General features: G+C 47.1%; 1 protein-coding gene across 2 annotated transcripts; it reads left to right on the top strand.

Moving 5' to 3' along the window:
- Positions 1 to 1,300: 1,300 nt before the first annotated feature.
- HEXA (hexosaminidase subunit alpha) lies at positions 1,301 to 26,151 on the top strand. 2 transcript variants are annotated; one of them, XM_034994761.1, is made up of 15 exons: positions 1,333 to 1,595; positions 10,178 to 10,268; positions 15,714 to 15,806; positions 16,723 to 16,788; positions 18,428 to 18,474; positions 18,991 to 19,101; positions 20,212 to 20,313; positions 20,778 to 20,910; positions 21,526 to 21,706; positions 22,691 to 22,777; positions 23,050 to 23,122; positions 23,872 to 24,055; positions 24,268 to 24,358; positions 24,763 to 24,867; positions 25,904 to 26,151. In XM_034994761.1, exons 7-15 carry the CDS (start codon positions 20,218 to 20,220, stop codon positions 25,965 to 25,967), a joined length of 1,014 nt encoding a protein of 337 aa, XP_034850652.1. In that variant the 5' UTR covers positions 1,333 to 1,595; positions 10,178 to 10,268; positions 15,714 to 15,806; positions 16,723 to 16,788; positions 18,428 to 18,474; positions 18,991 to 19,101; positions 20,212 to 20,217; the 3' UTR covers positions 25,968 to 26,151. The 2 variants fall into 2 exon arrangements, with proteins under 2 accessions (XP_034850651.1, XP_034850652.1); XM_034994760.1 differs by lacking the exon at positions 10,178 to 10,268 and having other exon boundaries at positions 1,301 to 1,595.
- Positions 26,152 to 27,674: the final 1,523 nt, after the last annotated feature.

The following is a 27,674-nucleotide window of genomic DNA, read 5'->3' as shown; positions in this document are numbered from 1 at the left end:
TAACTTTTAATAGTTGTTCATTACTTTTATGATTGTCTACTAGAGTGGTGAGAGAGGATAATTGGAATAATATGTTTGAAATATTCTCTCAACAAAAATCTTTGTATTTTCATTAGTAATTTTTACAGTCTCTTTATTCAGAATCCAGCTCCTTCATTTTGTAACTTAAGTAAATGACTCCTCTCCCTTGGTACACGCTGAATATCACATAAAGGGGTGCCCTGGCACATGCTCAGTCCTGAAATCACACTTTGACCTACTGTTCCTGTAGCAATCCCTCTGCTTCCGGATACCCACTATTTCCTGGATCTGCAGTCCTCTTCCTTCCCCATTGCTCTAGTTCACGCTTTCATTATCTTCCACCCCCAATAAACAAGGGCTCCCTAACTGGTTTATCCATCCAACTATTCGACGTGAGATTTGTAAAATGCAAGCCTTTGGGATGATTTTCACTTGCCCAGCCCACGGAATGAAGTGCTGACTCTGGGGCTTGCTATGTAAGCCCCTGAAGGGGCCTGTCTTATTGCCGGGTATTCTCCATCTTGCACCCTAAGTCTAAGCAATGTCTTAATGCTCGCAGTAAGTATATACCCCAGTTCGTGTAGTTTTGTTTTGGGGGAAGGGACTGGGGGGGGGGGGGCACTGAGGAAGAGATTATCAACCATCGAGGAAGGAGCCCACACCCGAGGCAGGAAATGGGATGCCTCCAGCTAGCTGAAAGTACAGACTTTTTCCAGCCATAAATACATCTCATTCCTTTTTTTTTTTTTCAAAGATTTTATTTATTTATTTGAGAGAGAGAATGAGAGAGAGCACATGAGAGGGGGGAGGGCCAGAGGGAGAAGCAGACTCCCTGCCAAGCAGGGAGCCCGATGCGGGACTGATCCAGGAACTCCAGGATCATGACCTGAGCCGAAGGCAGTCGCTTAACCAGCTGAGCCACCCAGGCGCCCAATACATCTCATTCTTGTGATCTTGTGATCTCTCCCTAGAAGAACCAGTCAGACTACCCGATTCCAGCCCCTTCCGCCCCACAGCGTTTCCCGTTAAAACCACCAGTGGTTTGATCCTCCCATCTTCCCGCTTCCGAAGTTCCCCGAGCCCGGGCCGTCCTCTAGCTCGTTCGCCCTTCAGGCTGGGGGAAATGTCCGTTCCCGCTCGCCCCCGCCGCCCGCCGCCCGCCGCCCGGCGCTCGCACCGCGGCGTGCGCTGCTCGGTCTCGGCGCCTGGAGCGGCCCGGAGCCGGCCGGTCACGTGGCACGCCGGTAGTCACGCGGGCGCCGCTCAGCTGACCGGGGGCTCACGTGGCCCCGGCGGCCGGGAGCGAAGAGAGCGGCGGGCCATGGCGGGCTCGGGGCTCTGGTGTCGGCTGCTGCTGGCGGCAGCGCTCGGCGGCCGGGCCACGGCCCTCTGGCCCTGGCCCCAGTACATCGAAACCTCCGAGTCCCACTACGCCATCTTCCCGCACAACTTCCAGTTCCGGTACCACGTCAGTTCGGCCGCGCAGCCGGGCTGCTCCGTCCTGGACGAGGCCTTCCAGCGCTACCGCGACCTCCTCTTCACCTCCCGCTCTTGGCAACCTCCTGAACCCACAAGTGAGTCGGACCTGCCCTGCCTCGTTTCCGGCTCCGAGAGAGCCTGCCCGGGGGCGCCTCCCCAAACCTCCCGAGACGCCCTTCTTTTGGCTTCTGCCCAACCCTGTCGTCTAGTCACAGCCCTCTGGTCTCCACTTCCTCCTGCGCCCTTTCTCCAGCCGTCATCTCAGACCCCCCCACGTTTAGTCCCCAGCTCCGTTCTCTGCTTCACTGAGCTGACTTCTGGAGCCAGGATTTCTCTGGAATCCTGCCCCCCGGGCTCTGTTTCACCAAGAATGCCTGCTGCGGGACTGCAGTTCAATCAGGATGTCGAACTGCTGAAAATACTGGGCCAGGAGACATCGAAGGTGATCCGTCTGACCGTGTTCAAGTGTCTAGGGTCCCAGTGAGGCTGTGACCGGGGCTGGGTAGAGGACATCAGAGCTGACACCAAAGATTGGCAAGATAAGACACTAGAAATGACTTGACCTATGCAGAATTACATGAAAAGTGTCTGACACATGGCATGTCCAGTAAATGTTTAAACTGTGAGAGAAATCGGAGAACACTTCCATAGGGAAATGAATTTTGAGTAACCACTTAAAGTGGGGTGGTGGATATAATTGGCCAGGACTGAAAGAGTATTCCAGGGAGGAAGAAAGGCTTGAGCAGAGGCACAGATGGTTATGATTGAGCTCAAAGTGCTTTTTTTTTTTTTTAAGATTTTATTTATTTATTTGAGAGAGAATGAGAGAGAGCACATGAGAGGGGGGAGGATCAGAGGGAGAAGCAGACTCCCTGCCAAGCAGGGAGCCCGATGCGGGACTCGATCCCAGGACCCCAGGATCATGACCTGAGCCGAAGGCAGTCGCTTAACCAACTGAGCTACCCAGGCGCCCTGAGCTCAAAGTGCTTTGAGGGTATAGGTGATGAGGGTGGGGCTGGGGAGTGGGGAAGAATGAGGTTGGGGAGAAGTGTGGGATTGAAGTGAAGTCAGGAGTGCTTTGAATATTAGTTTCATCTAAAACAGCAGGGGTGAGCAGTTTTCTTTAAGGTAGTTGCTGAAAATTGTATTTGTGGATTATTTCACAGAAAATTGGTCAGAAGAGTCAGCAACACAAAGGAATAAAATTCTGCTTTCTGGGCTTAAAATTTAGAGTTTTCTTCACACTATTTTGGAATCCGGTTCTCTGGTTATGATGTATAGATAGTTAGGGGGGGAAGCCATATTTATGATTGGGCCATATGGTAACATCATCTTGTACCGTTTCAAGTGTGATTAAATTACTTTCACAAATGTTCTCATTTGATTTATAGAATTAAAGGCATTTCATTAAACAGATGGTACTTAGATAATCTAGGGAAAGGAATACAGTCTCAGTATCAGGGTAGTTCTTAACTGGTAAGATGGATTAGGCTGGGAAGGATAAAAGGCCTGCTATTGTGTGTGGTAGATCACGTATTTCTGTGAATCTTTTATGACAAGTAATGCCTTAGACAAGATTGGCATTCAGAATGTGTTTATTTTGGTATAGAACAGTTAGGGCCTAGCTTGTCCAAAAAAAAAAAAAAAAAAAGATCTGTCATCTAATTGGTATGTGCCTATTCTAGCGCTGGGCACTCTGGAGGTTACAAGAAAAACATGCTCTAAAGTAGACTCAGGGCGCCTAGGTGGTGCAGTCGATCAAGTATCTGACTCTTGGTTTCAGCTCAGGTCGTGATCTCAGGGTCTTGAGATCGAGCCCCACATCGGCCTCCACCTTCAGCGGCAAGTCTGCTTGAGATTCTCTTTCCCTCTCCCTGCCCCTCCCGCTTGTGCCCTCCCTCTCTTTCTCTCTAAAACAAACAAATAAGTCTTAAAAAAAAAAGTAGGCTCAAGCTTTGAAGTCCAATTGGGGAAATATGAAGCAAAAGGACACAATGTAGGGGTGCCTGGGTGGCTCAGTCGGTTAAGCGGCTGCCTTCGGCTCAGATCATGATCCCAGGGTCCTGGGATCGAGCCCCACATCGGGCTCCCTACTTGGCGGAGAGCCTGCTTCTCCCTCTCCCTCTGTCTGCCGCTCCGCCTACTTACGCTATCTCTGTTAAATAAAAAAAAAAAATAAAAAAATTTAAAAAAATTAAAAAAAAAGTGATTCTTAAAAAAAAGGACACAATGTATTATAAAATGCTTAAAAGATATTAGAATGTTTGCTACTATGGTATAAATTCGGATAATTCATATACATCTAAATTAAGCCATTACCTCCATTGCTGTAGGTCTAGAGTATAAGGAAGAAAATAGAAATGGGGATGATATGTGACAATGGTGTCCTAGTAAATTCCCTAATGAAAGATTTAGAGACAGATAAAAAAACTAAATAAGATGTTTATTTCAATTTGTTTTTGTTTTTAATAGCAAGTGTGAGCTATCTTTTCTTATAGCTGCACAGTTTTTTGCTGGGGCACATTGTCAATTTCTTAGCCTCCTTAAGGCATAAACCTCAATCCTTTTCCTGTGGATTACATTTACTGCCCAACCAATACTTCTTTTAGAAATAAAAGAGGTAACTTTTATATTTCTGCATCTTCCTAAATTTCCTCTGCTGTCCCTGAAAATAATTGATAAGGGGTGAGACAATGTGTATCAACAAGAGGGTTAGCCAGTTGGATTAGGAGTTCTCTCCCACCTTTGTGGAGTCACTGACAATGAGGACAGCTGAAGAGAGGAGGTTGGATCTGTGGAGGTGATAAAGTTTTTTTTTTTTTAATGTTTTTTATTTATTCATGAGAGTCAGAGAGAGAGAGAGAGAGAAAGAGGCAGAGGCAGAGGGAGAAGCAGGCTCCCCGCCCAGCAGGGAGCCCAACACGGGACTCGATCCCAGGACCCTGGGAAAATGACCCATGCCGAAGGCAGACGCTCAACCATCTGAGCCACCCAGGCGCCCGAGGTGATAAAGTTTTATGTGTGAAGGATTTTCTGTGATCTGCCTCAAGGTTTATGGATCTATATAATCCATCATCATAGAGAAATGGATTTGCTTTTCTTCTCAATTCCTGGCTAGAGTGAAGAAGACCCATTACTGTGTCAACTTCTCTCTTTCATTTCCTTTGCTTCTGTTTTAAGCTTTTGTTATTGCTTAAGCTTCCTTAGCGTTGCACTCAGCCCTGAATCTAGACAATAGTGGTGTGCTATTGATGTCCACTTCTTGAAGGTGATTGGGCTTGGGTATGGTGTAGAGCTTTTTCCTTTGGAAGTGTACGCTCGGATGCAGGAAGTTTGGGTGCTTATCACCTTGGGTATCAGTAAGCAGCCTCCCCTTCTTTTGCAAAGCTTTGGGAACAAGGGAGATGGCTTACCAGGTACACTATATCCTAGCTGAAAAGTTTAACTGTTGTCTTATTTGACCTTGTCCTGGTAGTAACTAGTACTGAGATCCCACGTTAATGGCTTTGGTCTTTGGACTAGAGCCACAGTCCTAGTTTGAGGTAAATTCAGAGCTCTAAGCTCATGTCCCTTTTATATTATTGGAGTTTCAGCCTGTTTGCCATACAGGGTGTCATCACACAGTAGTGGAGCTTTTGGGCTCCTATGAGAAGCTCATGAAAAGCCCTCAGAGAAGCCATTCTGATGGTGTGGTTATCCCACAGGACACCCCAACTCTGGGCTCCTCCAGCCAAGTGGCAAAACTGACTTCTTAAGAAAAAGGAAGTAGAAGGTGGAAGGAAACGAGCATTTATTGAGTGTCTGGCACTTGCTTTATATTATGCCCTTTCATCTTTTTAATAACTCTATGAGGTTGGTGTTATCCCCATCCTTCAGAACTGAGACTCACAAAGGCTAAGTAACATGTGCAGGGTTTCACAGCTAATAGTGGTGGAGCAGAAATTCCAGTCAGGTCTGTTTGTCTACAAAGATTTTGCAATCTTGGGGCGGTCTACTACTCACAAATATTTTCACCAAGCATTATACCAATTAGTGATTTGGAAAACTATTTTTTTTTTTTTAAGATTTTATTTATTTGAGAGAGAGAGAATGAGAGACAGAGAGCATGAGAGAAAGGAGGGTCAGAGGGAGAAGCAGACTCCTTGCTGAGCAGGGAGCCCGATGTGGGACTCGATCCCGGGACTCCAGGATCATGACCTGAGCCGAAGGCAGTCGCTTAACCAACTGAGCCACCCAGGCGCCCCAGATTTGGAAAACTATTGGCCTTTGGAAGGAGTAAGCCCTGATCATACTTTAGTGTTAATTACCTCCGATAGTAACTTCTAACATCTAATTGCTTAATCATTAGCACTCAAGTTATGAATGTTTTGATCCCGGGCCCATCATTATCAGATTCCAGTAGTGTTTCTGGCCAGCTTCCTTCTTTCCTTCCATCCTTAGTACAAGTAGTATTTACTAAGCAACTATAATTTGTCATTAGCACTTGTCCAAAAATATTAATTGAACTGTCCTTGTCCTTAAAGAATTCAGAGTCTCTGGAAGTGGGAATACAGTAAAGTATCAGTAAAGTGATTTTTGCTGGTAAGTACAAGGTACTTCGGGAGCATCTGACCCACGTGTGTGTGTTGGGGTGTAGGAGAGGGTACCTTTTGAGAAGCCTTCCATAAAGAGCTGTCCAATCGTATTTGAAAGCAGGAGTTGGTGGAATAGGTAGTCGTTCACATGGAAAGAACTGCATGTGGGAAGAGCCTTCAGGAAAGAAGCCTTCATGTCCTATATTTAAGAAACTCAGTGTCACTGTGGTTGAAGCACACAGATCTAGGGTGGCTCAGCAGGTTAGTTATACAGTACAGAAGCTTGAGAGAATGAGCTGGAATACCTCCAGGGGACAAGAAGCTCCAAAAGGTGACCATGGGAGGGTGTTAAGGTGGTGTTGGATAACTGCTAAGCTAGACTGTGGGTTAGGTCTTCCTCTTGAGTGTTGAAATCACCTAGGATGAAAGCCAACCTTGGAATGGAGAGGAAGACTGGAGACCAGGACCCAAAGTCTTGGGCAGTAAAGAGGTGACCAGGATGTTGCAGTGTTGGTGACAAGGAGAGGCTCGAGATTTTACAGCTGAATATCATGAGCCACAGAAAAGAGGTGCTCTTTTCACTTGATGGTAGAGACTAGTTGTCCTGGAAGCAGCTGAAAAGGAGCTGCCTCTCAGAGCAGGTTGTAGCGGAAATAATATTCCTGGGGAGAGCCAGTCTTCAGTTAAGGAGGATGTAGAAGAGACTGAGGATGTTGGTAGTTCAATAACAGGATTCCAGAGGCCTGTGGGGGTGGGTGATATGTAGTCCAGGTGGCTTGGTGGAGGACAAGAAACAACATTTATAGGAATGGGAGTGTGGGTCCAGAACAGAAATGAGCAGAGGCGTCTATATACTGGGCGCTTGACAAAAGACGATAGCGGTATGACATGGTAGGTCCTCCCAACTATAAGACTGCCATGAAAATAAGCTCCGGAGACAAACAAGAGTTCACATACATGGGAGAATTTAATATATGGTCAAGGAAACATTTCTAATCAAAAGTGCAAAGATGTTTAGTCAATAAATATGTAAGGATGACTGGTTATCCATTTGGGAAAAAATAAAATTAAATCTATATCTCATATCAAACACAAAAGTAAATTCCAGGTGGTTAAAGATCTAAAGATAAAAGCCATGCCATAAAACTATTAGCAGTATAGAAAACTGTTTATATGGTCCCAGAGGCAGAGGTGGCCTTTCTAAGCAAGCGGATAAAAGAAACCATAAAGGAAAAGATGAACAAATTTGACTACATAAAAACCAAAGCAAGAGGACCATAAGGTTAAAAAATAAGGACACAGGGTGCCTGGGTGGCTCAGTCGTTAAGTATCTGCCTTTGACTCAGGTCATGATACTCGGGTCCTGGGATCAAGTCCCACATCGGGCTCCCTGCTCGGCAGGAAGCCTGCTTCTCCCTCTCCCACTCCCCCTGCTTGTGTTCCTGCTCTCGCTATCTCTCTCTCTGTCAAATAAATAAATAAAATCTTTAAAAAAAAAAAAAAGACACAATGGGGGAACTATTTGCAGTCTTTTTTTTTTTTTTTTTTAAGATTTTATTTATTTGACAGCACAAGCAGAGGGAGAGAGAGAGAAACTATTTGCAGTCTTAGAAGACAGGTTAAAATCTAAAAAGAGCTCTGTAAATCAAGAAAAAAACTTTTAAAACGTGCAAAGAGTATGGCCAGTAAAGGGGTACCTGGGTGGCTCAGTTGGTTGAGCGTCTGGTTCTTGATTTCGGCTCAGATCAGGATCTCATGGTCATGAGATTGAGCCCAGAGTCGCTCTGCGCTGGGCGTTGAGCCTGTTTAAGATTCTCTCTCTCTCCCCCTCTCCCTCTGACCCTCCCCACCCTGCTCACTCCCTTTCTCTTTCAAAAAAAAAAAAAAAAATACACACACATACACACACACATACATATATGGCCAGTAAATGCGACTGATTTTCAAATTCAGTCATTATATTTAAAAAACAGATTAAAACAGTGGTATATTTCTTTAACAGGCTGGCATAGTTGAAAAAGAATTGAGATAGTCTAGTTTTGGAAGGATGTGGAGGGATGGGCTCATGTATGTTGGTTCAGATATAAATCAGTTTTATACTTTTGTTCAAATATAACAATTTGGAAGAGTAATTTGGCAGTGTCAGAACCAAAAATTTTCATATCTTTGGCCTAACATTTCTACCTCTAGTAATTTTCCTACAGAAATCTCTCAACCAATGCTTTAAATATATATATATACATATATCTGAATGTTTACTAGAGCATTGCTTATAATATCAGAAACTTAGAAGCATTCTATAATGTCCACAAAGAGAAGTTAGGACTTGCCACTTTTTAAAGTATATTTTAAAAATTGAATTCTATTTAGCATTTATAAGTAAAGATACAGATCTATCTATCTATATATATATTTTTTAAAGATTTTATTTATTTATTTGAGAGAGAGAGAGAATGAGAGACAGAGAGCATGAGAGGAAGGAGGGTCAGAGGGAGAAGCAGACTCCCCGCCGAGCAGGGAGCCCGATGCGGGACTCGATCCTGGGACTCCAGGATCATGACCCGAGCTGAAGGCAGTCGCTTAACCAACTGAGCCACCCAGGCGCCCCCAGATCTATATATATTGACATTAAAAGATCTGCAAATCATTTGGTAAGTGGAGAAAAAGTTACAAACTATTATATATTAGGATCTCATTTTTGCTTTAAAAATAATAAATCTGTGTATTTAGAAAAAAAAAATTGAAAGACTGTGCAAAATGTTAACCTAAGTTATCTTTTGGGATCCAGAATTACAGGGAGGTACTCTCTTGTGGGTGGGGAGAGAGGAAGAGAACAGATTAAGTTTTAAAAGTAGGGGAAAACAAGAAAACTTTTAACTACAACATTTACAAAGAAGGTAGAAGGGAGAACATTCAGGATTCATTTATGGGCTGAATAGATTGCACTTCTGAGTGGATATTAGTAGTCTCTAGAGGGTGAAAAGTCTTGGGACTCATAGGAGGAGGCACTATGGTCCAGACTGAATACAGCAGCACTGTGGCGGGGCTCCAGGCTCAGGGGCAGTTGGGTTCTCAGACTCCTACTTTACTGGGATAAGAGGTTTGACAGGGGCGGCCTTGCCTCTTCCCCTAGCCACAACAATGTACTTTTGTATTGGCTGCTTTTCCCCTGTTGGTAGCCTGGCAAACACCATCTCAGGGTTCAAAGTTCTGCTCAGAAATCCTCTCCAAGGTGAAGCATCCCTTCCTTTCTGGAGGTAGCTATAATATCCACCCTTAACCTTAATCACACTGCTTTGTAATTGTTGTTTGTATTTGTCTCTCCTACTAGACTGTGAGCTTCTCAAGGGCAAGGACTGGGCTTGTTTTTATTTTGAACTGCCCCAGCACCTAGCACAGTTCCAGATGTACAGTAAATGCTCAATATATCTTGGTTGGAATGAAGAAATGAGTGGTAAATGAATGATTTCTAGGGCTTTCATTAGACTGAATATGGGGAGAGAAAGCCTGGATATGACAGAGATAAAGGTGGGAGGGGGAAGGGAACAATGTGGACATGGAGAATCGACAGGGCACCAGCCTAGGAGAATACCAGGACACAGCAGGGCAGGATACACCCGAAAGAGTAGGAAGGTGCCTAGGCTGGGTTGACTTTCCTAGTGTCCACTCCAGACGCCAAACCAATGCCACTTTATAACCAAAACGAATGTTTTCTCCATGCTGCTAAAATATTTTGGTTCATGGAGGAGCAGGTTGGGTGCAAGGAGAAGCTATTGTGCCCTGAGGTAAAGACATATTTTCTGGGTACCCTGATGCAGGAATGAGCGCTCCCTTCCAGAGAGTAGAAAGACCTGAATCTTTGGATTAATGGAGCCACGGTTCTTCAAAGCAGTATCTGAAAAGGCACTTTCTCTATGCCTGGGGGTCTTCTTATCATTCCCCACCCTAATCCCAGGACTTCACAAATACTAGGTTTGGGCGTATAAAAGTAATCTCTCCATTAACTACTTGCCATTTATGCCTGCTTATCATGTAGCACAATCATTATGCATACATAGCATTAAATGTGCATTTTTTAATTCTAGCATCATTCATTTTTTCAGCAAACATTTATTGAATGACTGCCGTGTGTCAGGCACTGGAAATACAAAGGCCCTGAGATTGGCCCCTGCTGTTGAGGAACTTACAGCCTCGGTGAGGAGATAGACAAATAAACAGCATATATTAAGATAAGTGTTATGAAAAAATGTATGTATACGGGCGCCTGGGTGGCTCAGTTGGTTAAGCGACTGCCTTCGGCTCAGGTCATGATCCTGGAGTCCTGGGATCGAGTCCCGCATCGGGCTCCCTGCTCAGCAGGGAGTCTGCTTCTCCCTCTGACCCTTCCCCCTCTCATGCTCTCTCTATCTCATTCTCTCTCTCAAATAAATAAAATCTTAAAAAAAAAAAAATGTATGTATACGTTGTTTCATGATCTACTAGGAAGGTCTCTTAGGAGAGGGTGGGGGAATGACAGAAAAGTTTTATAAAAGGAAGAATCAGCTATTTCGTAATTAGGTGAGATGTGGAGGCAATGCAAAGTTTGCTTCACTTGGAGGAAGCAATATGTGCAAAGGAAGTATGGAGAAAATGTGGCATTTTCAGGATCCTGTAAAGAGTTCATTGTGTTACCGTGAGAATTCCTGCACAGGAGCAGAGAAAAGATCTTCATATTAAAAGCTCACAGAGGACGGTAGATTGAAATGGGGTATATATGGAGGCAGAACAACTGGGGGATTTTTTTTAGTCATTCAGGTGGGAATTTACCAGAGGCTGAATTAAGGCATTGACTCAGTGAGGGTGGGAGGGTGGTAAAGATGTTGAGATAAGGATTTTGTTATAACTAGACTTACTTGGTTGGGTCTTTCTTTTTTAGTGTTGTAATCTCAGTGCTTAGCACAGTGTTTGACACATAGTAGGCCATCGGTAAATATTATGGGGGCATGAATTTTTAATCTACTCAGAAAGATGAGAGAAGGAAGAGGTTTCTGGTCTGGATAAATCAATAGATGGTACTGTTATCAAACTGAGAGAGAAGATCAGCCAGGAAGAGGAATGAAGAGTTAGTTCAACTTAGTATTTAAGATTTGAAGGGCTTTTAAGCTATTTGAGTGTAGGCCTATGAGTCTAGAGTCCCAGAAAAAGAGTTGGCATGGAAAGGTAGATTTGTGAATCATCAACCAACTGTGGGGTGGATGACATTGTCCAAGTAGAGTGTAAGTGAAGAGAAAAAGAGAAGCCTAGAGACTTTGGGGAACATTAGCATGTAGGGGCTGGCGAAGGAAGGGGAGAATGAGGAAGCATATTCAAGGAGCTTGAAGGAAAACCAAGAGAGAGACGTGTCCCCTAAGCTAAGGGAGTTTAGTTTCATGAACATCAGGGATGTCTGATGCTGCCAGGAGGTCCCCGAAGAAGTGAGTGGCCACCAGAATATTACCTCTGGGACAGCAGGGATTTTTGTCTGTTTTGATCACCGTGTTGGGACACTCTGTGTCCCCAGCACTTAGAACAGCCTGGCACATAGTAAGCACTCAGTAAATGACTGTTGAATGAATGAATGAAGAATGAATTGAAAAGCGTCCCTTGAATGTAGTTGTAGAACCAGAGGACCTTGGTGAAGGCATTTGCAGAGGAGTGGAGGAAAAGGAAGCCATGTTATAGTGGACTAAGGAGTAGCTAAGGATGTCAGAAGTGGCTACCAAGAGAGGACTAAGGTTGGCCAACTCCATGAGCACCTGTGTCTGGGCACTAAGCCCTTTACATGCACTGACTCATTTAATCTTCCCAACAGCCCAGTGAGGTAGTTACCAATCACGATCCCCATTTTTTGGGTTAGGAAACTGCAGCACAGAGGGAAAATAACTTGCCCAGGGTCCCACAGCTAGAAAGTGTTGGAACTAAGATTTGAACCCAGGTCTGTATGGCTTTGAAGTTCAGCACCTAACTGCTTAGGCTGCATTTTCTCTGGAGTTTCTTTGGGACCAGAAGACAAAAGAAAGAATCTGTTGGGAGAGGACATGGAGTTGAAACCAGGAAGACTTGCAAATATTTGAATGCTAATGGGAAAGGATTAGTAGAAAGAAATAATTGGAAGATTTGGGGGAAAAGGGAAATCATTTATACAAAAGGAGACTTGAGGAGAGATCCAGAGCACAGGTGAAAGGAAACCCCTTCCACCAGGATAGGAGGCAAAGATAAAAACCAGGCGTATGTTGCAGGTGTTTTTGTCAGGGAGGAGAGGGGAAGTAGAGATGGATGGGCGTGCTCTTTTGATTGTCTACTGAGAGTAAGGGTGGTGGTGATCGAGTTACAGACTTGAAGAAAGTGGCTCAAATTTGAAATAGCTCTTGCGGAGAATAGAAGAAAGCAGTGGTGGAGACGGGAGATGTTCAGGGCAGCAGCATCAGGGGCCCAGCCAAGATGAGAGACCATGATTTTACAGCAGCCCAATCCTGCTGTTACATGATTGTCTCTCTTCCTTCCAGTAGGATGCAGTAGCCAGGGTAGGTGCACAGAAGGCAGATGTTAACTGATCCACTGGGTGCAGCAAAAGAAAAGGACAGGTTGCTGAGAGCCCTGGCTAGGTTGTGTTTGAGGTGATGGATCAGCACACCTAGGCCAGCAGGGAGGGAAGTGAAGATGGGAGAGAACTGGGAACAGAGGAGTAATGGAAGGGTCATAGCACTGACACCTGGAGAAAGTTCAACAGCAGGACTGTGGTAGAAAAAGGGTCTCAAGAGTTCCATGTCCAGAGCTGACCTGTCTGTGTAGGCTAAATGATGCTGAAAGGGGAGGGGTGCCAAAGGTAACTAGCTTTTTTGTTGTAAAGACTTCTGTACTGTTTGAATGTTTTCCCCTTCCTAAATTTAGAAGGTGCAAACTTTTCAGTGAACCAGAGGAAAAGAGCAGGTGTACATGAAAGCAGGGGAATGGGGAAGCAATAGAGATAGGAAGTAATGGTCATGGACTGGGACCTTGGAGCATACTATCTGTGTGTGGAGTCACCAAGTATTACCTCTTTGGAGGAGTAGCTGGAATGCGGTCCTATCTTGCCATTGTTTGCAGGGGAGAAAATAGGAGTCCCGAGACTCGCTCAGCTTAGCAGCAGGAGAACCAGAACCAATCTTTCCTGATTTCCCAACTCAGTGCTCTGTTTGCCATGCTTCTTCCTGAGCACTTGAGGCTTCAGAATTTCCTGTTGTGCCAGCGGGCTCATTGTGAGTGTGCCATGCCATGCTTCCTACACCTCAGTTCTTCCCAGTGCAGGGCATGTGGGTGTGTGTGGAGGAAGCTGGCCTGTCCCCTGCCTATTTCCTGCTTGCTTCAAGGTAGCAGCTTGGAGGCAGAAAACCACAATGATGATACGCTATTTACATCCTTTTAAATGACCCAGTGCCCCTCCTGTTTTGCCAGTTCTCACATTGCCACCTCCCCCAGACCTTCCCCCTCATGGCTTGTTTAAATAGCAGCCATGACTCTACCTCCTTTATCAGCCCAAACCCAAATGAGTCACTGAGAACGCTTAGGACAGGGATTCTTCACCATAAGATTAGAGGCAGGGGGTGGAGGGATGAGCCCTTAGTAAGGGCCATTGTTCTAGGGGAAAAAGTCCTTTCATTTTTATTTTCATCAGATCTTGTAAGGAGTCTACAACCCTCCCCCTGAAAAGACTCTGGATTTAGAGGACAGAGTGCAGGTGTGTTTTAGGAAAAAAAAATATTAGCAACAACAGAAGTTAGAGTTTTTTTTAATGTTCCAGGTAATAGTTCAGATAAACCTGGTGTTTGTGCAGCCTCTAAATGTCATTAGGACCGTGACTGTGGCAGTTGCACATGGATAGTTGTGATTTCTCCTCAGTTTCATAGGCTGAGGTCCAGGGAATTAACACTAAAGTTCAGGACTTTGCCCTTTTTTGGATGGCCACCTGGGTAGTATGCAGATGAGCTCTCCACATACTGATATTAGGGCTCTGTGATGTATGGGATTGGAGTGGGGGCAAGGTAGCAAGGGATGAGGGCATAGTTTAAGGAAGAATATTCTTTTATAGTTTTCTTCGCTCCTACCTCTCAGTTAAGTCCTCCTTGGTCTTGGGGGTTTGTAGAGATGGCCTGTCTGCTTGGGGAGCTTGGGAGGGCCCTACAGATTCTGCTTTGAGGGTGGTCTCTGCCCTGACAGTCTGTTTGTTCTCTGTTGTTGTGGAGATGAGTTTTCAGGGTTTAGAATGGAGTTGTGAGTTTGCCTGGCCCAGAGTATTAGGTATTAGTTTGGGATGCAGGATATTTTCAAGGAGGGGAAAGAATACATTTTGTTCTTGATGATAGAAAAGGGCGCCTTATTGCTTGCTTCTTGGCAAGCCCGAGAGCTGAGATGCGGCCATGTGGTAGTGCTCAGGAAGTTTGAGCAGGCTTTCTGGAAATGGCTCAAGGCTCTTGGGTTACTTCTGCCCTAGAGATGGATAACATTTGGGATCCAGTTTGTTTCTGAATTCTCTCTCCCTGCCTTTTCCCAGGCCATCCTATCCCTGACTTTGTGGTTCCATAGGAAGTCATGGTTGTTGTGGTGCCAGTGTGGATGAATGTGGTTCCAGAAAAGAATAGAAAGGATCTCATTGAGGTCAGGCTTGGGGCAGTACAATCAGAACCACCTTGAAGGTCACAAAGAAGAACCATTAGGTGGATGGGAAGGGATGGTGCATTAGTATTTTGGCTTTGGCTCTGTATTTTTTTGGGGGGGGGGTGGGGTACATCTGAAGAACTATGCTAGATGTTGGCTCCTACTTGGTGACTTTCCACTGTTGGGCAGAAGACTGCCTCAGACAGAGAGCCTGTTTGGGAAGAGGGAAGGAAGCAGGATGGGCTGGTAACCATGTATACCTTTGCTGGGGTACCAGCTCGATGATCTCAGGCCTCCTTTGCGTAGGAGCTCCTCTGGTCATCTGCTTCATCTGCTTGCATCAGCTCCTGGGCTCTTACAAAGCTGGAAACCTTTTACCTGGAGCCCTCCAGAACAGTGCTCCTTCAAGCGAGAGTCTGCACTGAGAGGAGAGGTACACACACCGGAATGTGAAACTATTCCCTTCATCAAAAAAATGTGTTTTGAAAAATGTTAGGACTAAACAGTGTGTTTATTCTGACATAATTGATTTACATTCTGGCATTGTATAAGCTTCCTATCTATCAGTACCTTTCCTTTCAACCAGTATTGCAGTTTGCAAGTCAGCAGCTAATCTGCAGACCACGCTTTGAGTAGAAATGCCCTCAAGCTGCCTCTAGTTTAAAAGCAGTTCTCAAAGTATTGGAGTCGTGCTTACTGTACCAAACTAGAAGTATAGAGCCCTGGTTACAAAGAACTGCTGCCAGATCATTGATACGTGGGTCAGGGCAGGTTACTGGGGAGAGAGGGCAACACAACCAAAATGAGAAAGTTGAGCAGGTGATGAGGCATGCCTGTGCCAAGGGTAAATGCCCTCTCCTCCCTTGCCTCTTCCCACACACATGCAAGCAGAAGGGACTAGAGCTAGGGACCTTCCTGTAGGACCTTGATTTTGCCTGTTGCTTCTGGTGGCAGGTCAGCCACACTGAGTTTACCCTGTCCTTTCAGGAAAACAGCATGCACCGGAGAAGAATTCATTGGTTATCCTTGTGGGCACTCCTGGATGTAACCAGCTTCCTTCTTTGGAGTCGGTGGAAAACTGTAAGTACCACCCTGTCCCCTGTTGTAGAGAGCAAGCACTTGCCTGGGGCTGTAGCTCTGGTTGGTCTGACCTAAGTTCCTGATGCTAGGCCTACAGCCCTCCAGGACTGTGGAGACCCCGGGTCATCAAGGGCTGAGAGCCACAGAAGGTGGATTTTTCATATGCACTCTAACCAGTGTCTGAAGGTTGGCTGTGGAACGTCACAGTGGCTTTTCACGGAGTCCCACAGGACACTTGCCTTCTGGACTGCATATAATTCTGTTGCCGTTTTAGGAGTTTGTACACTTTGCTGATTTTCTTTAAGAGACCCCACTCTGGGGAGAGAAGGAGTTTTTGGTCATAATGTTTTTGGACATAATGACTGAATAAAGTCAATTCATGAGTCCTGTGATGCCTCCTGTCTTCCCTAAGCAGCAGTATCGGGGAACTTCTCAATCTCCAAAATGATCATTCAAGTCTTGGCTTCCTCCTCACATTCTTGGATGAAGTAGCTAAATGAAGCCTGGAGACAAAGGGAAAGGAGGGTGATTACAAAGGCTTTGGGAACACTGTAACCTGGACACATCCTCCAAGCATCCCTGTCCGCCTCATACTTTCAGCTAAGGGCTGGCAGGAACTCATGTTTCTGGAGGGATAGACTGAACCACAAGGCAGGTGGTACTTTTCTTCTTTAGCCTGACCCTCCTTGTGCATTATCTTCTAGGGCCCACAGAGCCTCTGGGAGACCACCCTCCCACTCTGACCCAAGCCTAGCTGACCTGCAGCTGCTCTGCTCTGGGGATGTCTCCTCTTTGAAAGGAAAAAAAAAAATGTGATCTTACTGTTGTTTTGTAATCCAAGGATTTACACAGGACGTGTGATCTGTAATCTGAGAGTAGAAGTCCTTAACCAATGGAGTCATTCCTGTCGTTTCAGACACCCTGACCATAAATGATGATCATTGTTTCCTCCTCTCTGAGACTGTCTGGGGAGCTCTCCGAGGTAACATGGGGACTGATGCTGGGAGAGAAAGAGAGGGATCAAGTGGGAAGGTTGGCATTGGTGGGTTGGGAGGACAAGACTGGGGGCCTAGCACGTATCCTCAGTGTAGGAAGCTTTCTTTATGGAGACCGATTGGAGTGTTTCCCCATCTCCCTGAAGGGCGTGTTCTCCTTACAGCTGTCTCTAGAACTTGGCAGGTGTCAGCCCGTGTGGTGGTGGCAGCAGCTCTCCTGGGCAGGTGCTCTGGGGAAGCAGTGAGAGACCCTGCAGGCTGACGTTCCGGGTGCCAGCAGGGAACAGGCTGCTTGGGACTCTGCCACAAACACTGCCTGTTCAGCTCTCACGAAACACACGTAATTGGAAAGGTTCTTTAAAAAGGAAAACTTGATCACAAGAAATAGATAAATGTCAAAAAGAAGTAAATAGTATAAGTCATGTAGAACTATAGTATTTCAGGAGAAAATTGGAACTTTACTAGCTAACATGTGATGGGCCTCTGCCCTTCCTCTTGCTTTACTGAAAAGGTATTTGGTCCTTAGATATAGACTTAGCCAAATACCTCTACTACTTTTGCAAAGCCCCTGCTGGTGAATGAGGAGGGAAATTCTCACAGAATTTCAGACCTTGTTTTGGTTCATCTTTGTTCCCTTACCCCTCCTCTCCTCCTCTCCTGTGTTTGGGAGAAACAGGGAGCTGACTCCCTTCTCTGCTCTCTCTATACCTTTTGTGCAGGTGCTGTGATTAGTCAGGTTGGGGCAGGGGGAAATCTGGGACTCCAGAATTCTGGGTGTCAGAATCAAAATAGAAAGAAGCCAAAACAATGTAAGAGCAATCTGCCTCGAAGTAGGTGCCAAGTGACCGCTAAGACCTCAGATTCTTTCATGCTGAAATTTTGGGACTCTGGAAATCCTTCTGCTGCGTTTTCAGAAGAGGGGCTCCAGTTGTTGAGAACATACAACACTCTGGACTCAGCCTGCCTGCCCTTGGGCCTTGCTAGAATCTAGGAGTTTGTGTCCAGTGGACTGGGGCAGTCCTTCTAGGGCTGTTGCTGCCTACCATATCTCAGCTCTCTATAGCTAGTTCCCTTCTCAAGAGGAAAGATAGATGATTCTTTGTCTTTGCGGTCCAGCTGTGGACCCAAGCTCCTTGGAAACTTCAGCTTATAACTACTTTTTCACAATTCAGTCTTGGATAATAGAAGGGGCAGTAGATTGAGGACCCCTTTTTCTCAGTTCCCTTAGCTCCTGATCAGTATTAATTTGGAAAGCCTTAATCCATGTGAGCTGGTTTGTCCCTGCCTCTGTACTCATAAGCAGACATCTTGGCCTGTCTTAATACTCTTGTGAGTTCAAGGCTTAGGAAATATGGATAAGAGGTATGTGGATTTTGAGGGTTAGTGTGTTCCTAGGAGAGGCACTAAAGTCCCTTACACTGCCACCTCCCAAAATAAAATGCAGAGTAAAAACAGATGCTGGCTTCCTAGTATCCCCTTTGCATCTGTGTTGAGACTCATCAAGCCCATACTATATCCATTTTACCATGTGCCCAGGCATTCTCCTCTGTCACGTTGGGAACCTTCCAAATGGGTGCATCTCTTTTCCCACATCCCTAAGCCTTTACTCTCTCTACTTCCCCATAGGTCTGGAGACTTTTAGCCAGCTTGTTTGGCGATCTCCTGAGGGCACGGTGAGTGGGGGTCCTCCGAAAGGGTTCCTTTTATACCTCTGGGGATTTGCTCCAAATGTTGAGAATCCTGGGAATAACTTACTTTGTCTTAGACAGAGTCCTGGTGGTTCTCGATGGCCCCAACAAGAGTTAGAAGGAGACATGAGTGGAAACCGGTTTGGTAGATTTGGCCTGTTTGTAATCACTGTAATTTAGTTCCCCTGAGTCATTATTTAGTAATGACCTTGAGACCACACTGCTTTGAAGAAAATAAACAGATTAACAGTGAAAATCCAGAATGTGTAGGCTGAGTAGTGTGTGGGACAGTTATATCTGGCTAGCATGGGACCATTACCTTCTGACAGGAGCCTGCTTATGGTCGCCTAAGTTGAGATGTGGGGCATTTGGGGAGATAGTTGCTCTGCAGAACAGTCATAGATTGGCTTTTGAAGGATCAGGAGACTTTTCCTCATTCCCCTCCACCCCCATGGTGAGTTCCCTTTGAATCTTGATATGTTCAATGTTTGGTCCACACAGTTCTTTATCAACAAGACCGAGATTGAAGACTTTCCCCGCTTCTCTCACCGGGGCTTGTTGTTGGATACGTCTCGCCATTACCTGCCACTGACTAGCATCCTGGACACTCTGGTACCCAGGCCTTAAGGCCATCTTTGCCCTTAGTGTTTGGGGTGATGGGGCAAGGGGTAGACCAGTTGCCATATTCCTAAAGAGTTGCAGAGGGAATGTATGTAACTTCATGAGCTCCTAGGGAAAATGGAAAAGATGACCCACTCTGAGACAAAAAAGAAAAAAAAAGGAGTGATTTAAATCTACCCCACTGGCTGCTCTGGATCAATGTCCAGGTTATCTCCAGGAATACAGAAGGTGGTCTGGGGAATTGGCTTCTTTGATCAAGCTGAGCTTATTTTAGCTTAGTTACGGACAAGGTCATAGGAAAGAGATGTTCAAAAGCCATAGCTCAGGATGTTCCTAACTATCTTTTTTTTTTTTTTTTAAAGATTTTATTTATTTATTTGAGAGAGAGAGAGAACACATGAGAGGGGATAGGGTCAGAGGGCGAAGCAGACTCCCTGCCGAGCAGGGAGCCCGATGTGGGACTCGATCTAGGGACTCAGGATCATGACCTGAGCCGAAGGCAGTCGCTTAACCAACTGAGCCACCCAGGCGCCCTGTTCCTAACTATCTTAAGTTTGATGGGCAGTCTTATCTTACAGTTGCTGATCCAACTCATGTGTCTACCTTTTCCTTCGCTCCTCTTCTGGAACCAAAGGAGAGGACACATCCATCAGTCTTGGCTTCTGAGATTTATGGGTTATGGCGCTACTAAATTCAACAATAGACTTCACAGTTTGGATAAATGTTAGACAACCCAGAACAAATGGCAGTAAGACCTATTAGTCTTCAGGGCATGGTGGTGCTTTTGGAAAACCAGGGTACCACATAGTTGTGGCTGTCCTCTCAATGTGGCTAAAAAAGAGGAGGTAATGCCTCTGTCAGACATCTTTGGATGTGCCCTGGGAGAAGAAGAAATGTGCTAGGTCTTCCTTCCCTCTATGGTAAGGCATTCCCTGATGGGAAGATTTGATAGATAGACCCTATAAACATTGATCAGGAAGCTGGTGCAGATTGAGCCTGGTGGGGTATGTGGAGCAGCCTACCAGTCTGCCTACCTTCCCAAGTTTGAGGCCGAAACTGGAGAAGCTCTGATGGGTTCACAGTGTGTGCTCTCATCTACAGGACGTCATGGCATACAATAAATTCAATGTGTTCCACTGGCATCTGGTCGATGACTCTTCTTTCCCATATGACAGCTTCACTTTTCCGGAGCTCACCAGAAAGGTACATCTTAATTTCTCCAAGAGCAAGTTTGTGGGTTGATGTCTGAGCCTGGGCTGTGGCCCTGCTGGCAAGGACACTGGCTCTCATCCTCACCAGCCAGTTTGAGGGACACACTGACTTAGGGGAAGGGCACTGGATTTGGACCAGGAGACCTAAGTTTGAGTCCAAACTTTGCCATTAATTTTCTCTGACATATAATCTCTCCTAGTCTCATTTTCTTTTTGTTTGTTTATATTCTGCTACCTGCCTACCTGTTGTCTCACTGGCATTATGACACTCAGGTAAAGCAATAGATGTGCTAGCTTATGGGAAATTATGATAAAGATCCTTGGAGATAGTCCCTGATACCAAAGAGCTGTGGGTAGATTTCCTGATATGCAGTGAGTCCTGGAGGCATTTTGAGTATCTTCTACTCTGCTAGCCTTCAGATAAGGACGTTGTTAAGGGTGTCTTGTGCCTTTCAGGGGTCCTACAATCCTGCCACCCATATCTACACAGCACAGGATGTGAGGGAGGTGATTGAATATGCACGGCTTCGGGGTATCCGTGTGTTGGTAGAGTTTGACACTCCTGGCCACACTCTGTCCTGGGGACCAGGTAAGAATAAAGTCAGATAGAAGGAGTCTACTGATCCCCCTCGGTGGGGCTTCAGGGCATTGACTCTTGGATGCAGCATGCCCCGGCCTTGGTCCCTGGAAGAATGTTTTCCATCAGCTCCTTCCACCTGGGACTTGAGGTAGGCAGAACTTACTTTGGATAAAGGAGGCCACTGCTTACTATTAAACTATGGGCAGATTCTTCTCAGATGTTCTTGTCTTAATGATGCTCTTGCAAGTTTTGCCCTAGAGTGGAAGAAAGGTCTTGCCAGTTTGGCTGGATCAGGCAGTCTCTCTCTGCTGCCTAAAGGCAGTATGAGGAGAGCGGCCTTTGGGAACAAAGGTGAGCCCTGCTGTGTGTCAAGGCTAGAGTGTGTGTGTTGATAGCCGTCTGGCGGTAACCCATCTCTGTCTATGATTGTGGATATACTTATTTCTTTGTGACTAAAAGCTCATGATCACCAGCGTCTGTGAGTGCCTGATGGTCCCTACCTATGTACATGTAATGTTTATGAACATGATTATCTTACTTTGTGCAGCTTAATGTCCTTAAGTATATGACAGTGTGGGGGTCTATGTATTTGTGACACTTGTGTGGGATTCTCTGTCGGCTTAGGTGTCCCTGGATTATTGACTCCTTGCTACTCTGGGTCTCATCCCTCTGGCACCTTCGGACCAGTGAATCCCATTCTCAACAGTACTTATGAATTCATGAGCACATTTTTTCTGGAGGTCAGCTCTGTCTTCCCGGATTTTTATCTTCACCTTGGAGGAGATGAGGTTGATTTCACCTGCTGGTATGATCCCTTTGATCTTCCCATCCCTGCCTGATGAATTGCTCACTCAGAATAGAGGTTAGCTCCTAAGACGCTACCTACCTTAGGTGCTCCTCAGGGGCTAACCTCTGAGAACAATCTGTCTCCATCCAGATGGCTCAGGCCTTGGGCCTTTCCTCTCTCCACCTACATCAGGGCCCTCCCTGATTTTGGCAAGGCTGTGAATGTGAAACTGTCCCTTTTTCCTGTCATATTCTTGATATACTTAGGGAAGAACCAGGTCTGGGAACAGAATTGTCTTGGGAAAGTCCATGATAGAGAAAAATAATCCCCGCCTTTGTAAAATAGTCTGGTTGAAGGGTCAAGACACAGATGAATTTAACACTAATGTATGAAAGTGTCTAGTCAGTATTAAAGTGTAAGGTCCAAACCTTCAGATCTACTTTGCTCAAAAGAGGCTGATGGGCTTCTCTGAGAAGTGGACATTAGAGCTGGATCTGGGTGAAATAGGCTTTTCTGAGAAGTGGAGGAGGGGGAAAACATTCCAGGAAGAAATGTGAGCAAAATGTAGACGTTCTTGGGGGAGGGAGCTGCAGCAGGTAACAGCAACACTTAACATCCAGCTGGAATAAAGAATAAATGAGAAGAGCAGAATATGCCTGAGTGTGGGGGGTTAAACAGGGAAGCCAGAATCCAGTGTGCCAGAGCCCCAGACCAAGACCTCAGAGCCACATGCTGTAGACCAGACAGGTTAATACGTGTTCTTGTTGAGAGTTTAAATTGAAAGCTCTTGGGGTCGAAACTCCTCCTTGCTCAGCCTATGTCAATGGCCCCCTTCACACAGCTTTGTTCAGCCACACCTGCCATATTTGGGGCCTCTGAGATCCGAAGTTGATTGGTTTTTCAAGTGAAAAAAGAAGTTGTGGGAGGCCAGGTGACTAATCCCCAAGCTTTGGACTTTGAGAATGTTGAAAGAATTAATCTTCATTTTCTCTTGGGATTCAGGAAGTCCAACCCAGATATCCAGGCCTTTATGAAGAAGCAAGGCTTTGGTAATGACTTCAAGGAGCTGGAGTCTTTCTACATACAGACGTGAGGAAGGAAAGAGGGTGGGCAGGGTTTCTTGGGGTTACCTCCTGTGCAGTCCTCCCTTTCCATACCAGGGCCAGGCCCTGCTTGACCACTCTCTAGGCCCTTGGAGGGGTACTTTGTCCTATCTTTTCAACTTTGGAGTAGTCCGTTCCCAACTGGGGAAGACACTGCTCAATCAGGAACGAGTCCCTAGGCAGCCTCAACCCCTTGAGCACCGGCACCAACAGCCTAGAACCTATTTGAGCTGAGCAGACCCTTTCTTTACTCTCCAGGCTGCTGAACATCGTCTCTGCCTATGGCAAGGGCTATGTGGTGTGGCAGGAGGTGTTTGATAATAAAGTAAAGGTGAGCCAGGGGCAGAGAGAGAAGGAGCCACCTACAGTGCTTCCCTCTGGTCTCTCAGCCCTTCTCTGCTTCTGCACAGACTGGTCCTCCCTGGGTTTGGATTAGGCTTTAATATTCAGAGCACTGAGGGGCCATCTCTCCTTTCCCCTCCAGAAAGGTCACAGAGGTCTAAGCCCTGGGTGTGAGTGTCAGAACATCTGTCTCTCTTCCCTCACCACAAACTGATCAAGAGTTATTTCTGCTGCCAGGTTACTTAGGATTCCTGAGACTGGCATGCTGGGTTGGCTTTTCCTTTCTGAGTCATAGACTAGGGTCTTCCAGGTTTGGGAGCAGGGCTACTTTCTCCTTCATTGTTGATCAGTTAGGTCCCAGCCTCTTGCCAAATGCAGGGGCTCTGCAGGAACCTTGTCTCATCCTCAGAAACATCTGGAGATTCTTGGACATGGTAGCTCTTGATGAGTCTCCCTTGCTTGTGTCCCACTGCTTGTCTCCCTTAGCTCACAGCCAGTGTTACTGTCTCATTCCGGACAAGGAGGCTGCAGAAGGACTGAGGGTGGAAGCAGCAGGGAGGACTCCTAGGGCCTACAGAGTCCTTGGCTTCTGTTCTGTGCTAGGCGCCCAGGGGTTAGGAGTCACAGAGAAATGCTTAGCTGCTTGAGAGCAGAGTGGGCACATATCCCTTGGCCTGGGTTGTTTGTATAAGCATGTGGGCCAGAAATCTCAGCTATGTGCCATTAATTTTCTGACAGGTTCGGCCAGATACAATCATTCAGGTATGGCGAGAAGAGGAGCCAGTACGTTATATGAAGGAGATGGAGCTGATCACTGGAGCTGGCTTCCGCGCCCTGCTCTCTGCCCCCTGGTACCTGAATCATATAACTTATGGCCCTGACTGGAGACAGATCTACATGGTGGAGCCCCTGGAATTTAAAGGTGAAAGCAGGGAGCTCTCCTTGCTGACCAGAGGAGGCTGGGCTGGTGCACAGAGCGGGAGACAGGAGGGTCTGGGCTAGACCTTTCAGGTGAGATGAGATACGAGCTCTCTGGAAAGGGGCCTACATTAGGAAGGTGGTTGGGGGGAAACCCTAGGGTTACCACCTCCTCCCCTCACCAGCAGCGGCCTGTTGGTCCTTGTTTCCCCTTAGGTAGCCCTCAGCAGAAGGCTCTCGTGATTGGTGGAGAGGCCTGTATGTGGGGGGAGTACGTGGACAGCACCAATCTGGCCCCCAGACTCTGGTAAGGGCTTCCTGAGGATGTGGGTAGTTGAGCTCGTGGGCACGGGTTCTTCCTTATAGACTCGCTCCTGTCTAGTCGCCCCCAGACAAGTGCCCTCCTTCCAGGCCTGAGAGAGAAGGAGCTGTACGTTTTGAGAGCACCTGCTGCTACTGTCAGTAACCGTTCATGATCCCTTTACAACTTACTCTGGTTCCATATCTCTGGGAGAGGATGGGAATGGGATCATGATCCACCTCTGAATGAAGATGGAGCTGAGCCCTAGAAGTCCCCAGGAGCCCCCCAGCCAGGTTGTCGCTCTGAATGACCTTGGCCCTGAGTGCAGGGTGCCTAAATAAGAGGCAGCAGCCTGTGAGGGTCCGGCTCCCTTGAAGGGAGCCAAGCTGGTGCGTGACCCTTCCCTCTAGGCCCAGGGCAGGGGCTGTTGCTGAAAGGCTGTGGAGCAACAAGTTGGTGACTAGCCTGGACTTTGCCTTTAAACGTTTGACGCAATTCCGCTGTGAGCTCCTAAGGTAAGCAAGCAGGCCGAGCTGGGGCCTTCCCACAGTGGGTGGGCGGATTGAGGACTTACAGGAACAACAATAGCGAATGCTGACAGAGGCTTACTTTGTGGCAAGCACTGTGCTGAGCCCTTTATGGGCATTATTTCATTGAATCTTAACCATAACTCTGGAACGTAGGCAGTTTTATCCTCCCTTTAGAGATAGGCAGCTGAGGCACAGAGAAGTTAATGTAAAGCCCCAAATCACTCAGAACCAGAATTTGATCCAAGCCAACTTCAAAGTCTATGCTCTTAGCCATGGCCATGCTTTTATGGGCTCTCCTGGCGCCCTGTGCCACTGTTGGGGATGGGCCTGCATAAGGTGGTCATTTCCCTGATTTATTCATCGACTAAGTCTTGAGGACCTGGAGGACGCAGCCTCTAGTGCAGGGCTGAGAGCCAGCCGTGGCAAGGTCTAGGCCTCAACTGTGGGTAATTCACCGGGCGACTGAGCTAGTTCCCTACCATCTCTACGCACCTTGCTCGTTTGAATAATAAAGAAGGCATGCCCAGGGGTCCCCTGTGGAGACTGGTCACATCCTGGAACTTGTGAAGCTAAACGGGATTTCATGTCCACACCCCGTGCGTGAACAGGACAGCACGTTGGTCCCCCGCCGCCACTGCATTTACAGCATTTGAGCCATTTTAGGGGGGCTCGGTGGGCCAAGAGCACTAGGCACCCCTAGGCATCAGCTCTTTTCTGAAGATGCTGCGTTATTTGGAACTCGGGTACAGAGGCGGGTTAGAAAGAGGTGTCCCCCCAAATTCCCAGATGTCCCTGTGGGGCGCCTGTTCAGAATGCAGATTCTTGCCAACACGTGAGCCCAGGCCAAGTAAGAATCTCTGGAAATGAGATCCCTGAGTAATTCTGGTATACAGTGGCAGTTCAAGATGCACTGGGGGAGGGGAAGGGGAGACTGCTGGTTGTGGTAGAGGTGTTGCGGGGGCCTTGGACTGACCCTGTCTCAGTGGCTCATCTCGCCCTGTTTCTTCATGTCCTCTTGCAGGCGAGGTGTCCAGGCCCAGCCCCTCAGTGTAGGCTACTGTGAACAGGAGTTTGAACAAACCTGAGCAAGCAGCCCCAGGCACTGAGGAGGGTGCTGGCCCTAGGAGATTGGGAGTGGGGCCAGGCTTCCACTGCATCCCGGCCGGGGGACGGAGCCCCTTGCCCACGTGCCCCTGTGCACGGAGAGAAGGGGGCCAGTGTTGGCACTAGCATCCAATAAAGAGTGATGTGGCATTTTTCCATAATGAACATGGATTACCTGTGTAAGAGAAATGTGACTGGCCCTGGGGTGGGGAGCTGCCTGCCCTGGCCTTCTGCTCCCGGGAGCGACAGGGCGCAGCAGCCCAGCCAGGCTGGGATCAGTGTCGGCCCCTGGAGGAATCTCGAAAGTTGACAGCTGGGAATGAAACCCTGCGCAGCCTCTGAGCTGTGTGACGCCTCTCCCACCCCCGACACTTAGTCTAACCACATACCCCCATGCTCAGTCTGCTCACTTCCCTTCCCTCCAAGTGCAGAGGTCACTTAGGCCTCCAAGGCTTCTGTGTATGGAAGAAGGCATTAGAGTAGCCCCAGGAAGTTCCGGGGAGTGGCAAGGGCTCCAGACCCAACCTAGTTACAGAGCAGCCCTCCCCCATGCATACTCACACACTTCCTTCCCCTGGAGCTTTTCTTCTGCTTTGGGTTTCTTGTTAGTTCAGTTTCGTGCAACCGTTATTTTAATAATATTGAACATACATTGTGGTCTTGACCCTGTGTTAGGTGTTGCGTTTGAAGGATTTGGTCCCAAGAGGCCCTGGTCCACTCCCCAATATGCCAGCAACTTCCACCCACCTCCTCCCATCCATTTGCAGCCCAATAGCATCTTCTCAAAGACTTGATGGCTCAGCCGAAGCCATGAGGGGACAGCCCCTGAGGGCCGGGAGGTGGGCAAGTGGCTCTGGTAGAGGGTCTTTGCACATGTGACCCGCTTTGCCTAGGAAGAAATGACTCACTCTTGGGCCAGACTGCCCCTTGGTGGTTTCGTGTTCAGAACCAATGATGCAGGGGCGCCTGGGGGGCTCAGTCGTTAAGCGTCTGCCTTCGGCTCAGGTCATGATCCCAGGGTCCTGGGATCGAGCCCCGCATCGGGCTCCCTGCTCGGCGGGAAGCCTGCTTCTCCCTCTCCCACTCCCCCTGCTTGTGTTCCCTCTCTCGCTGTGTCTCTCTCTGTCAAATAAATAAATAACATCTTTAAAAAAACAGCAGCAGCAACAGCAGCAACGATGCAGTCCAGAGGCTGGGCCAACAGTAGGCAGCAGCTGTTTTAGATGAGGATTTCTTTGACGATGATTTAATTCTTTTACCTGGTCCTGGGTTGCAAGGGCAATGGAGAAGTCTCAGACATTTCTTTCAGAAGGTTTCTAGTCTGGTGGACACAGAAACTTGGGGAAGACAGGCTGAGAAGGGGTCTGAGTAGAATTTGGTCCATAAACGACATCTTTCGGTCCCTTTATCACGCTCCCGTGGGGACCTGGTTGGAGGTATACCAGCCCTGCCTTCTTGTGCTGTTTTTACAGGGACAGGGTGGGCATCTTCTGTCTGCAGAATCCTCTTGGGGACAGGGTCTCCATACAGCCCAGGTTAGCCAAGCCCAGGGCTCTGGCCTGGAGAGATACAAGCTAAGCCTCTACCATCTGCACTACCAAAGGAGCCCCCTTACCTGGGACCCTGAAATGCTGCTCACTTTAAGTGCCCCTGCTTCCTTCCTGATCATAACTGTTACTTTTTGAGAT

The sequence above is a fragment of the Mirounga leonina genome, unplaced genomic scaffold (genome assembly GCF_011800145.1).
Source record: "Mirounga leonina isolate KUSES-001 unplaced genomic scaffold, KU_Mleo_1.0 Mir_91, whole genome shotgun sequence".
Lineage (NCBI taxonomy): Eukaryota > Metazoa > Chordata > Mammalia > Carnivora > Phocidae > Mirounga > Mirounga leonina.
The sequence above is the reverse complement of the archived record's forward strand: the minus strand, read 5'-3'. Positions and strand labels throughout refer to the sequence as shown.